The sequence below is a fragment of the Symsagittifera roscoffensis genome, chromosome 4 (assembly GCF_963678635.1).
Source record: "Symsagittifera roscoffensis chromosome 4, txSymRosc1.1, whole genome shotgun sequence".
In the NCBI taxonomy this organism is placed as follows: Eukaryota; Metazoa; Xenacoelomorpha; order Acoela; family Convolutidae; genus Symsagittifera; species Symsagittifera roscoffensis.
Window position 1 is genome coordinate 35,812,458 of NC_087065.1, and position 14,273 is coordinate 35,826,730.

The 14,273-nt window shown below is 40.0% G+C and overlaps 2 protein-coding genes across 2 annotated transcripts in view; both read left to right on the forward strand.

Moving 5' to 3' along the window:
- The window catches only part of LOC134843931 (galactosylgalactosylxylosylprotein 3-beta-glucuronosyltransferase 2-like), a 405,495-nt gene that overhangs the window by 146,077 nt on the left and 245,145 nt on the right, over positions 1-14,273 (forward strand). The window lies entirely within an intron of this gene.
- On the forward strand, positions 1,183-3,774 carry LOC134844863 (uncharacterized). Its single transcript, XM_063861680.1, has 3 exons — positions 1,183-2,839; positions 3,020-3,293; positions 3,696-3,774. Exons 1-3 carry the CDS (start codon positions 1,183-1,185, stop codon positions 3,772-3,774), a joined length of 2,010 nt encoding a protein of 669 aa, XP_063717750.1.

Sequence of the window (14,273 nt, forward strand, 5' to 3'; positions counted from 1 at the left end):
CATTTAGGAAGTCAGTAAAATCGATTACGATTGAGGGTTTCTTCGTCAAATATATTGTGACTGCATGAAATAGAGGGATAAATTCAGACGTGAGATGATGCAACTTCACTCTCATTGTACCCCTGAAGTCGATCACTCCTCCAGATGAAGCGCCAATTGCGCTGTCTTTTAACTCCACTTCCACATCTTCCAACACAACACCTGAATATAACTTTAGTTGTTCTACTTTCAAATCAAGTCATGCCCGCACCGAGCTCTCATGGATCCTAATCGATTATATTGTCAATATATAGACAGTGTCTATAAAATTACAAAATAATCAATTATAATTCATTAAAAATCGAGTATAATGATACATACTATTTTTCGAAGCAACAAAATCCATTGTAATCGATTATAATCGAATATAAGCGATTACAATCGATTTTTTTGAGTTTTTCTCCGCAAAATTTAAGTTGGGTTATGATCGATTCTAATCGATTAAAATCCTTAGACAATCGGTGCGGTCATCACTTAAAGTTTTAGCTGGTCTTACAATGTTATTTGGTTGTTTTTAGTTCGGATTAATCAACTTTTTTCTCATTTTTCATTTTGATTAATGTTTGTCGATTTTTTTTTCTTCAAATTTTCGATTTTTTTTTAAATTTTGTGCGACCTCGAAAATCAACAAAAAAGACTAAATCATGACCATTCATGAGTGAAAAATTGTAGCCTAGCATGACTCATTCGTAAAGTTATTTGCATGTTATTGTAAATTCCAGAGTTATTTACGGAAGCCAACCTACTGAAAACGACGAAACACTTGTATACAACATGCTTGATGTCATAGGAGTACCTACCACATTCTCTACAAAACGTATCGGAGGGATCAACTCGGAAGGTCAACAACTACTCCACGTCGTGTGCAAGGACGAGGCTACAAGAAATAAAATACTGAAAAACGCCAAAAAGTTACGGGATAAACCTACTACGAAAGATCTATACCTAAACGCCGACATGACGAAAGCTGAAATTAAAATGCGCTATTCTTTGAGAATGGAGCTGAAGAAAAAAAGGCAAGACGACCCAGAAAACGAGTTCATGATAAAGCGCAATCAAGTCATCCAAGTCAAGAAATGACTATCCCTTTGCCTGTGGAATATTGAAGGAGCAAAGTCCACCTTCGCTATTTGTGACTTACATATGCGCTACGACTTACTCTTACTCACTGAAACTTTTGACACTGCTGGCTTAGAGTTGGCCAATTTCATATGCTACAACCAACTAGCACAAAAACGAGGTCGTGGCAGACCCATTGCAGGTTTAACAATCGCCATTAACAAGAAATTGGATGAGATTTGTGACGTACTCTTCAAAAGTAAAGAATCACTTGGCTTGAGACTACGCAAATCCGACATGAACGTCATTGTCTCATATTTTCCTCCCGACACGCGGATTGACGAAATACTATTCAAGCTGACCAATGCCCTCTCCTATTTTGATCTTGGGAAGCCAACAATAATTGGCGGCGATTTCAATTGCAGAATTGACAACTCACAACCTCGAGGTTGCGAGCTTATAGACGAAATGATTGAACTCGGATTTACGTGCCTGAATGAACCAGATGTCCTCACCTATATCTGCCATAACGGAGCGAGCACAATTGATTTTATTTTCCACAACTCTTCCGCAATAGTCGGACCACTATCTGTATTACCTTCCCATTTCACCAAGCACAACCTGGTTACATCCGAAATATCGATTAAGAATTCGAAATATTCCTCAAGAGCCGGCTCAATACGGTCGGTTGACCTGACTCAACTCGAAGAAAAAATCGCACAAATAGATTATGTCGGTGACGTAAACAGATATTACGAGAGCTTTGTTGAAGCCTGCAAATCCGCCGCCATATTGAGAAAGCCCAGAAAATCACCTCCGTGGTTTGACAAAACCCTTTACAATTTGCATAATCAGTTAAAATTTTCATACAAAAACAAGCAAACTAACCTACTGGAGTACAATTCGTCAAAAAGAATATTCAAGCGACTCTGTAGACAAAAAAAGGCGACTCATATTCAAAACAGAGAATTCGAAATCATCGAGCTTGCTCAGTCGGACAAATCGAAATTCTGGGGTATTCTCAAAGCTAGTTCGTCGAAAAAAAGTCAGAGCTCAGTCTCAATGTCTGATTGGGAATCCCATTTTGACGAGTTATACAATGTTCAAGTCTCCAGCTCCATAGAGATCAACGACTATGTGAACCTTAGTCAGCACAATTACGCCGATGACGATCCCCCAAACTGTGATTTTATCAACCGAGCTATTAGTACGGCCGAGATTGTGAGGGTCTTGTCGAAAACAGCAGGCAGAAAAGCTACAGGGCCTGACGGTATTTCAAATGAGCTGCTTAAATCTTCTTTTGGAGTCAGCTATTTATTTTTGACAACCCTATTTCAGACGTGTTTCAGATATTCAACTTTGCCAGACGTGTGGAAGACGTCGTACATTGTGCCTCTTTACAAGGGAAAAGGTCCAAAAGACTCCCCTTCAAACTACAGAGGCATCAGTTTATTATCATGCTGCTATAAAATCTACTCCGGAATTATTCATGACAGAATCTATCAATGGGCTGAAGGAAATTCCATACTCCCGCGAAACCAATATGGTTTCCGAAAAGGGCTATCCACGATTCACGCAATAAACGAGCTCAAATGCAATGTTCAAAGTGGTATAGACACATATGCACAATACTATGTCTGTTTTGTGGATTTCAAGAAAGCGTTTGATACGGTTGACCGCAATACCCTGATTCAAAAGCTCATCCGACTTGGCCTGCATGGTGAAATTATCCACGCGCTAGGTGAAATATGCTCAAAGAATTTTCAACAGGTTGCCGACGGCTGTAATCTTTCAAACAAAATTCCCCAATTAATTGGCGTGACCCAAGGCGATAAGCTCTCACCTTTGCTTTTTTCGTTATTTATAGCTGATCTCCCGGATTTTATCGATTCCAATCAATGCTTGATCATTTTATATGCAGATGATCTAATCATAGCCAGTCCTTTCCTTCTAGATGTTAAAAGATCGCTGAATGACCTCCACGAGTACTGCAGAATTAACAAGCTCACTGGCAATGTCCAGAAAACCAATATGATGAAATTCAGAAAAGGTGGACCTCTGAAAAAGTCAGACAAAGTTTTCTACGGATACGAAGAAATCGGGTTTACAAACTCATTTTGCTATCTCGGCTACAACTTATCACCGTCCCTTACCATCACAACCCACCTAAAACACTTGGTCAGATCAGCTATAAGGTCAACGTTTGCGCTCCAACAGAAATTACCGTTCTCAAAAATTAATTTTACGTCGGCCAAAAGACTATTCGAATCAATAGTGTATCCGGCGGCGATGTATGGAATCCAAACAATCGATCATGGCGTGTTTTCCGCTCAAATAGACTCCCATGTCAAACAAATCCAAGGAATCTTCTGGAAAAAATGGTGTGGACTTAGCGTTTACACCAGGAACACATCCCTCTTGCATCATATTCTTGGAGACGACTTCCTAAGAATAGATCGCGCGAGCACCTTAAAAAGAAGAATTATTGCTCAATATTATGCAAATGAGGCCCATCATCTTATTTGCTTAGTCGAAAGGTGTTTTGAGTCCCAACTGGACTGTATTTGCAGATATTGTAACAATAATATTGATTTCAGACATTTAGACACATGTCATGGCTTCACAGAATGCTCTAACACTGTGGAGAAGTTATTGAAGGCGACACGACAAGCGTAAAACAACTTATCAATTTCTCCACCTTTTTTGCACGTGCTTTTTATTTATACAATATACACGCGGTTATTATTTTATTACACATTTGTCCATTTATTGGATGTTTAATTTACTCTTTCTTCAAATTCCAGAGTCCGTACGATTATACGATCCTTATACGATTATTTTATTTTATCTTCTGTATTAATTAGCCGCAAGAGCGGATGATTGTCATTCTCGGAAATATTTATTTGAATTAATTGGTCGGAGCAGGCAGCTATTGTGGTTAGTGCATTTCCCAAACAACGAAAACTTATTAAAATCATTAGATTTGAATTCTACTTTACTGGGGGTAGGGGGGAGGCGGTTGAATTATGTACCTTAAAAAAATTTAAAAAGTCTTTTTTATTTAAGAATACTCTTTGCCAATTTAACTGCTCTATCCGACTGAGCTGTTTTCAGCTGTATACCAAATCCCAGAGAAGAGTTTTTTGAATCTTCTGCGACATGAGAAAGTTTGTGAAATCCAAATTTCCGCTAGATTCTAGGTCTAATTTTTTTTTTCAAATTTCAATTATTTTTGTTGTGGGTTATGAAGTAGGTTCGACCTGCAGACCACCCTACCAACGGTCATCGACTTGCCGCCCCCATTACGTTTATCGACCTGTCAAACGCTTTATTCGGGTAGGTCAGTATTGAAATTATTCAAAAAAATGTTTGCAAAAAAAAGGTTCATCGACCGTGTTGAGATTTTTTTTGTTTTTGTCTAAAGGGCTTTTCCGGGTGGGATCGATTAGATTATTAAAACTCAATGCGATGCTCAAGTCGTACGTCAATCAGTAGAGTACGGATTCAGATCCGCTGAAGCTGTTAAGCGATTGTTGCCTCACGAAAGCTTTCAAGCTCTGATTTCCGAGAATTCAACTTGGAATACTCGTTATCAAAAAATGTGCAGCCTAGCCTGTACAAACTAATTGAAGAAGATTTTTCCATAAAACATGATTCGTATGGTGGCTATAAATTTATAAACTACGGCAAAAAATCCTTCGCTCACGTATTGTTCTGTGGGATGAACCGAAAAGAATACTGAGAAAAATACCAGACACAAAAACCGATCTATATGTTATCCAGAAAACATCAGCAAAAATTTCCAGCTATCTTATGTTGGGTCCATTTCGGTTGATGAATTCTGACTGCGAACCGAACGCAGAATATGATTTCACGTCTCAGTACAAAACGCTGATTCGATTGATAACTTTTAAAAAAGTGTATACCTGGCGACGAAGTTTTTGTCAAGTACGGCGAATGCCAATGTAAAACTTGTACTACGCCTGAGCTAACATGCGGATCCTATCTAGTTGTTAATATTGAGAATATCTTCAACTCAGCGGATTTATTTATTTGAATGAATTTGTCGGAGCGGGTAGCTTTTGTGGTTAATGGTTTTCGCAAACAGAGAAGTATTTCTAAAATCAATAGATTTGAGTTCTACTTTACACGGGGGGATTAAATTATTTACCCTAACATTTTTTTTAAAAATCTTAAAAACGTCACGAAGATTTTAATTCGATAGTTAACTCAGAACCAGAACAGACAGAGGCCGTTTCGAGTAAAAGGATGCGATTTGGCTGTGAGCATAAAAGTCAAATATTTAAAAATTGATGAGAGAAATCGATGAACGCAACGAAGATATGGAAAAAAGACACCGGAACCACAGTTAAACGAAAAGATTGAAGGTAACAAAGATTTGAAATTAAAGACTCCAGAATCTCAGTTAAACGCAACATTTCTAAATAATGATTCAGAACAAACGATTGATAGCTCATTATGCAACACTTGCCGAGAATTACTGCAATCGTTTTCGATGCGCCAGATTACTAGCTCGCCATTACCAAACGCGTTTTCGCCTAGTCACCCTCAGGTAAACCAGCTTCAATTGTTTCATGACTTTGACGCATTTGATGATTTTGATGAATCTGATTGCGTGGACAACCTCAAACGGTATACTCCTTTTTATCCTGGAAGCCGAATAGGTTTTAACAACGCGCAGTTGTTGATCAGGTAATTTTCGATTTTCCAAAAAATAACAGATGCCTGCCAGGCTGACCTCCTGAAACTCCTGGATGCTGTTGCACCGCACCCAAATAGTTTGCCCTTTGCTTATGGAATGGTGCAAGATGGTAAAATGAACTTGCACAATATAAGAACGCAGATCGTATATGGGCCCAAAAGTCAAATTGGTATACTTCAGGTAACTGAATTGCTCAAAGGAATTGTTAAAAGAAATATACTGAACATCATCCGTTTTGACATGCGTCGTTGTTTAAGCGAGGTCTCTGTTCTTCCAGTTGATTTCTTGCATATTGCCGAAAAACGCAATGAGTTTTCGTGAATTCCAGTACAAGTCATCAAATGTACCCTGTATGGCTCGCAGTAGCTCAATTGCCACCCATATTGAGAGATTCAAATAAAAATATTGCGCTCGCTGCATTGTTTGTTGGGAAAATTAAGACAAATTGGAGAGAAGTTGTGCGTACTTTGAAGCAAGTGCTGAAGCAAGTAGTTACCGTTACAATGCCACACAGTAAAAAAAAGTTTCTGAAGATAAATGTTGTTTCAGTTGTAGCGGATTTAATTGCAGAGCCAAAACTTTTAAATGCACCAGCACAATGGTTGTTACGGGTGTCAATATTACACACGTTCAGATTTGACCTACAGATCGAATCATTCTTATTACTGTTGAGTAGTACGGTCAGAAAGAAAGAAAGAATAAAATTTGCAATAAAAGAACCGTGCCTCCATCTTAAGTATGTTGAAAAGGCCGAAAGCCTTCTTTGTGACGGTGAAGAGAACGTCAATGTGGTTGGTGTTAAAGGTAGAAGTGTGTCTAGTAGCTTGGTACCTGGCTTGCCACTAACTGCACAGACTGTCTACATGCACTGCGTGTTGATAAGGATTTACGCTGGTCTCCTCGACATACACCTGAATTGAACAAGTTAAAACGAAAAAGATGAGCTGGATCAAATTATAAGCCCATCTTCTGTTCCCTTGGAGCTGTCTCATCATGGACGACAGCCAAAGCCAACAGCTGAGCTAGTAAACTTTAAGGCCAGCGTGTATTTCACATATTTTTTATTTCTTGCGCCAATAATGTTCAGAAGTTATCTGAAATTAGACTCGTTGCAATATGCTAGTCTTCTTCGTCTGTCGTTCGGAGTTAGAGTTTTGGTTGCAACTCATGAAGAGCGCAAAGTTGCATTAGCTGAGAACCTACTGATTAAGTTCTCAGAAGATGCAGTTGAGTATTTGGATATTTAAAAAAATGTGAGACAAAAATTTGCATTGCTTGAGAAACTTACCTCACCAAGTCAGAAGATTTGGCCCTTTGTTTGTTGTGTCAGCTATGGGCTTTGAGTCAGCCCATTCTTTCCTTTCTCAATTTGCTACAGGTTCACATGGTTTCTGCCAAGTTATAGGCAGGCGTTACCTTGAGAACCATCAGCTGCTTCAATCAGACATCAAAAACGACGAATTCGCTGATTTCAAACGAAGACATGGACCCATCAAAATCTCGCTAGCCAAACTGATTTGAGATCTGCTGACACCATTGAAACTGTTCAAATTTCCACCGCCCGTTTGCTGTACCCAGAACAATAGAGTCTCGTGGCGGAGTTGGTCCTGTTCTGTTCAATTCTCGATGCTACAGAAGAAGCACAGATTGCAACAATTGAGTCTCGTGGCGGAGTTGGTGGTATTCTGTTCAATTCTCGATGCTACAGAAGAAGCACAGTTGCTCCAAACAGCCGTGTTTGTTGCAAAAAAGCCACAGTTCTAGTTTTTGAGCAAGTCGAGTATTTCATTCAATTTCCTGAAAAAATATATGTTTTATGCATATACCAAACTATATCGTGTTATACGCTATGGACTGTCGGATGACTTAGAACTCAGTTTCGGAAACTTCCTACAAGATGATGTTGCGAACAACACAGAGTGGTTTCCAGTCAACAAGTTTACAAAACTGGCTGTGATAAAAAAACAAAAAAGAGAACTGGTTGGTCTTTATGCCGAACTTTTTTGACCATGAGTAGAAACAACCCATCAAATTGACCTGAGTGACATCTGAGTTTTATAAAAAATTTTAAAAATTAGATTTTCTGCAACACCCGTCCCGTGCTTACTTCACTTGTGACACTTACGTTAACGATTTTTGATTAAAATCCTAGCAAGTAAAGCGAGCAAGCATTCTTATAATACTTGGTATTTTGGATATTTAGTGTTTTTTAAACGCAAAAGCAAGTACGAAAAAAAAAATTCAGAAAAGTCCAGTGATATATCTTTTTAAATCCCCTGCCGTTTTTGTTCGAACCCTCTAAAGTTTTCAATGAAAAATCTACACTGAGGAGAAAAATTGAGTGAGCGAGCAGGCCTATAATACGAAAATGAGATGTAGAAATTTAGTTTTACTCCAATTTATAAATATAAGATTCTTTCAGCGGCTTTTTGACTATTCCAGCGGCTTCTTGACTATACCATTGATTTATTTTTCGTTTGTTTTTCGATTAGTTTGTTAAGAAATAATTTGTGTAATACGTGACTTTGATTACTACGAGATTGTACTTAAAAAAACTTTCTAAGAATGTAAGGCTTCTTTAAGTTTTCGTTCATTTTCGCTCATAGATGAATAAAGGCAAAAACTTGACACATTGATTTTCCAAAAAAAACGTTATGTTTTTATGACTTGGAAGTTCTAATGCTACTTGCACGGCAACCGGCCCATCATTTTGTTGGATTTTGTATTGCAAGAACACCTGTCATATTTGAGTTTGTTGTATCACAAGGAAAGGGAAGCTTTTCAACATTGTGTTCATAAAGTTTTTTTTAAAACTTCAGATGATATCGATTTTTTCTATTTGCGAAATTCGCTATCAAGCCTATAAGCAAATGATGGCTTTAAAAAGTCAAGCAAGTGTGCTCCTGAGTTAAAAATTTTTGTGTTAGTTCAAAACTGATTTGAGAAGCTGATGCTGATTCAGTTTTTTAAATCATCTGTATGATGTTTTGGTTGTGTTTCAGTCCTGAGTTTGACGACTTGGGTGGAAGGACAACCCGAAAATTTGTTGTTGGAGTAGCGGAAAAAGCTACCATGTTTGGAACTGTTGTCCTTATCATTTGCGAGATAGCTCTGACGAGCAGATAATTCATAACCTAAATCAATTTAAATCTGCCATACAATCATTTTGCCCTGGAGTTATATTTAAAATTTGCGTTTTGCCTCCCACGAAGTATCATAAACTCCAAAAAGCGCTGCAAGTGGAACCTTGGAAGATCCGGTAAAACGGATTAAGGGAATGAAGAAAGCAGGGTTTACTTAATTATCTTTCACCAGCCATATTCAAAGTGAGCGACTTCAGAGATGATGAGAAATATCACGAACTGAAAACGAATAAAACACATGAATCAATTCGTATTCAAATGGTTCTCAATGATATTGAAATGAAAAGTAGTCGTTCGGGTTCTCGTGTTCCTGAATTTTAATTTCTCATTCAAAACTATTTTGTCAAGCAAACTATTTTAGTAGATACGCTAGATTAATTCCTAGATTGAATGCTCATGTTACTCAGTTCAAAGTAAGTTGTGCCAACACTTTGATTACAAGTTAAACATCAACTGAAAGTTTCATAATGTTTTGAAATGAAGTATATTTTTCAAAATATTTTCAGTATTGTGCTGTTCCGTTCATTGCTTAATAAGAGTTAATAAACGCAGTTCAGATGCTTATACTGTTGCAGTTTGACATACAATTTTTAAAAAAATTTAAATAAATTCTTTTGTTAAAAATAAAGCAATCCACCCTCAGACAGCAAAAGTGTAAAGACCAAGAAAAACGTGATCGATATATAGTTTGAAAAGCGGAGTTTGCTTCTTTATAATTCCCAGCGAACTAAAAAAAATAATTCACTAATCCAGTTTTTTTTCAAATTCGTTTAGTTTTACCAAATGTGTCAATCATAAGTGTTTCTTGAAATACGAAGGGCCATTAGGCCATCTTTTTTTTTCTTTGAAGTTGGAAAGTCAGAATTCGAACTTATAAAAAGTCAAGAAAATTTTTCTGCATATTTGCATTTATTGACTGTTTTGCAACGGTTTTTGTGCTATGTTTACTTTTCACCGGTTTAATTTTGTTAACTGTTCAATTTAGTATCAACCCTCTAGCTAAGGTGTCCATGTAAACAATGTTTGGTGCAAACCATTCAGGACCAATCAATAAGTTTAGATAGTTTTGATTGATTACAACTTTCATGTGGTCTTACAATTCCACGTATTTGTTCTAATCTATTCAATGTTTGGTGCAAACAATTCAAAATTTTGTGAATAAAATGAAACAAGATGTTCCTGATTAAGTCTGTTCGACTCCTGATTAAATTTCACGAATTTTGACTTGGCGTGGTTAGTCCGGCTGCTCCACTCTTCGAGCGCTCTGCTGCTTCAGGCATGTATGTTTTCCTCCCATGCTTGCTCAGTTGTTTACGTTGCTTGCGCAGCCCAATGAATGGTTAAGAAAGCTCGTTTGTCGCGGTCATGAAGCTTATGTCTTACCAAGGGCTAGACTTACTGAGCATTTGCTCGCGCGCAGTGTGTCACGTTAGGTTGTAGCTCATTTCCTTGTGTTTCTCTTTTTATCCTGATCTCAAGGTCACTGTCGCAGTTGTATTCCAAACGGAATCTGGATCGTTTGATTGGTGCAGCTGCTATTCTCCTGGACAGAGCGCCTACACATTTTGAAGTTTTTTCTCTCATTAGTTTTGCTTAGGTTTATTGCGTCACTTGCTCAGTCTAAAAACTGTAGTTGCCTATTCTTTTTACGATAAAGGTTGCTCTTTTGTTGCGCTCATGAAGCTTCTATCTAGCAAAAGGGTAAACAAACTGTCTTTTTTCTCGAGTTGAGTGTCTAGTCGTGTTGTGCTTCGATATATTCTTTTCGTAATAATCGTTAGACCTCTCGCAGTTGAAGGCAATATTGGCTGCGGACTTGCTGCTCAGACTGGAATAGTTGGCGCAATTGCTGTTCTCCTGGAGCGTCTCAATGTCCTCAAGTGCGTTTTTGTGTGCGTCTGTTTGTGCGTCTCTCTGTGCGTAAGTTTTTGCACCTGTTTGTATCCGTATGTGCCTCTGTGTGTCTAAAGGTGTAAATGTCTACGCGTCTGGTTGTGTGTCTTTCTGTGAGTCTTTTTTTGCCTCTGCTATGCCTGTTTGTCCGTCTCAAAGTTGGTCTGTTTGTGCATCTGTCTGAGTGCCTGTTTGTGCTTTTTGTCTGTACGACTTTGCGTGCGTCTCTCTCTCTCTCACTGAGTATGTTTGTGCATATGTATCTGCGTCTGTATGTGCGCCTGTTTTTTCGTCCGTATGTGCATCTATAAGTGTTTCTATGTATGCAAATACATGCGCGCGTGTGTGTGTGGGCGCGTTAGTCTGCGTGTCTAAGTGCGTCTGTTCGTGCGCCTACGTGTGTCTATATGGGTGCCCCAATGTGTCTCTGTAAGTGTAACCCCACGTGTGTCTGTAGGTGTAACCCTACCTGTGTCGGTAAGTGTGACCCCACCTGTCTGTATGTCCCCTACATGCGTTTAAATGTGTGCCCCTTTGAATGTCTGAATAAAAGCACCTATTTGTGTCAGTATGTGTGCCCCTATGTCTATATGTATACTTTCCTGTGCGTGTCTGTATGGGTGCCCCTACGTGTGTCTGAGTATGTTCCCGATCTGTGTCTGTATGGTTGCCCCTATTCCTATGTGTGTCTGTATGGGTGACCCTACGTGTGTCTGTATGGGTGACCCTCGGTGTGTCTGTTTGTGTGCCCTTATGTGTGTATGTATGTGTGCCTCTACGTTTATCTGAATATGTGTGTATGGTTGCCCCTCTGTGTGTCTGTATGTGTTCTCGTACCTGGGTCTGTATGGGTGCCTGATAGTGTGTCTATTTGTGTGCCCCTACGTAAGTCTGTATGTGTGCCCCTATGTGTGTCAGAATATGTGCCCCTATTTGTGTCAGTATGTGTGCCCCTATGTGTATCTGTATAATTGCCCCTGCGTATCTGTATGGGTGCCCCTACGTATGTCTGAACATGTACCCCATGTGTGTCTGTATGGGTGCCCTCTCGGTGTCTGTATTTGTGTACCTACGTGTATCTGTATGTGTGCCCCTACGTTGGTCTGTAATTTGTGCCCCTACTTCTGTCTTTATGGTTGCCGTACGTGTGTCTGTAAGTGTGGCCCTAAGTGTGTCTGTATGTGTGACCCTACCTGAACCTGTATGCCCGCCACGTGTAATTATATGGGTGCCCCTCAGTGTGTCTGTATGTGTGCCCCTACGTGAGCCTGTATATAAGCTCCTATGTTTGTGTGTGTATGTGCCCCTATTTGTGTCAGTGTGTGTGCCCCCATGTGTATCTGTAAGTTTGCCCCAGCGTGTCTGTGTGGGTGTCCCTACGTGTGTGTCTGCATATGTGCCCCATGTGTGCTTGTATAGGTGCCCTTTGCGTGCGTGTATATGTGACCGTACGTGTATGAATGTGTGCCCGTACGTGTATCTGTATGTGTGACCCTATGTGAGTCTGTATGTTTGCATCTACGTGTGTCTGTATGTGTGCTCCTACGTGTGTCTGGATGTATGCACATATACGTGTCTGTATATGTGACCATACGTGTGACTGTATGTGTGTCGCTATGTGTTTCTGTACTTGTGTCACTATGAGTGTCTGTGTATGCGCCCGTACCTGTGTCTATATGTGTTCCCCTATGTGTGTCTGTATATGTGCCCGTACGCGTATCTGTATGTGTGCCCCTATGTGTTTCTCTATGTGTGCCCCCATGCGTGTCTGTACTTGTGCCCATATGTGTGTCTGTTGACGTGCCCGTATATGTGTCTGTAAGTGTGCCACTCTGTGTGTCTGTATATGTGCCCGTTCGTGTGTCTGTATGTGTGCCCCTACATATGTCTGTATAGGTTCCAGTACATGTGTGCCCTTCTGTGTGTCTGTATGTCTTCCCCAATGTATCGTTATACACGACCCTACGTGTCTATATGTGTGCCCGTATGTGTTTCAGTATGTGTGTCTGTATGTGAGCCCATAAGTGTGTCTGAATATGTGCCCGTACTTGTGTCTGTATGTGTGCCCCTAAGTCTTTCTCTATATGTGCCCCTATGTGTGTCTGTATTTGTGCCCTTATGTGTGTCTGTATATGTGCCCGTATGTGTGTCTGTATGTGTGCCCTTATATATGTCTGTATATGTGCCCGTGTACGTGTCCGTCTTTGTTTCCCATGTGTGTCTGTATTTGTCCTGTTTGTGTGTCTGTATGTGTGCCCTTGTGTATTTCTGTATGCGTGCGCCTATAATTGTCTGTATTTGTGCCCCTAGGTGTGTCTGTATTTGTGCCCCTAACTTCATTGTATATTCTGTATATACTTTGTCCGTAAGTTTGTCGTACGTGTGTTTCTCTGTGTGCCCGTACGTGTGCCTGTATTGATGCCCCGAAGTGCGTATGTATGTGTCGTGTGTCTGTATGTGTTCTCCTATGTGTGTCTGTATATGTGCCCGTACGTGTGTCTGTATTTGTGCCCCTATGTGTTTCTCTATGTGTGCCCCTGTGTGTGTCTGTACTTGTGACCTTATGTGTGTCTGTATATGTGTCTGTATGTGTGTCTGTATATGTGCCCTCATGTGTGTCTGTATGAGTGCCCCTATGTTTTTCTCTATGTCTGCCCCAATGCGTGTCTGTGCATGTGCCCGTATGTGTGTCTGTATGTGTGCCCTTTTGTATGTCTGTATATGTGCCCGTACGCATGTCTGTCTTTGTTTCCCATGTGTTTGTCTATATATGTGCCCGTATATGTGTCTGTATGTGGGCCCTTATGTGTGTCTGTATATATGACCCTGAGTGTGTCTGTATGAGTGCTCATATGTGTTTCTGTATGTGTGCCCCTCTGTGTGTCTGTAGTTGTGCCCTAATGAGTGCCTGTATATGTGCCTGTAAGTGTGTCTGTATGTGTGCCACTCTGTGTGCCTGTATATGTGGCCGCTCGTGTGTCTGTATATGTGCCTCTACAAATATCTGTATAGAAGCCTGTAAGTGTGTCTGTATGTGTGCCCCTATGTGTGTCTGTATATGTGCCCGTGCGTGGGTCTGTATATGTGCCCCCAAGTGTTTCTCTATATGTGCCCCTATGTGTGTCTGTATTTATGCCCTTATGTGTGTCTGTTTATGTGCCCGTATGTGTGTCTTTATATGTGCCCTTGTCTGTGTCTGTATGAGTGCCCCTATGTGTTTCTGTATATGTGCCCTTATGTGTGTCTGCAAATGTGCCCGTACGTGTGTCTATATGTGCCCCTATGTATGTCTGTATGTGTTCCCCTATGTGTGTGTGTATATGTGACTCTACGTGTCTGAATGTCTGCTCCTATGAGTTTCTGTATGTGAGTCTGTTTGTGTGCCCCTATGTGTGTCTGCATGCCTGCCCATATTT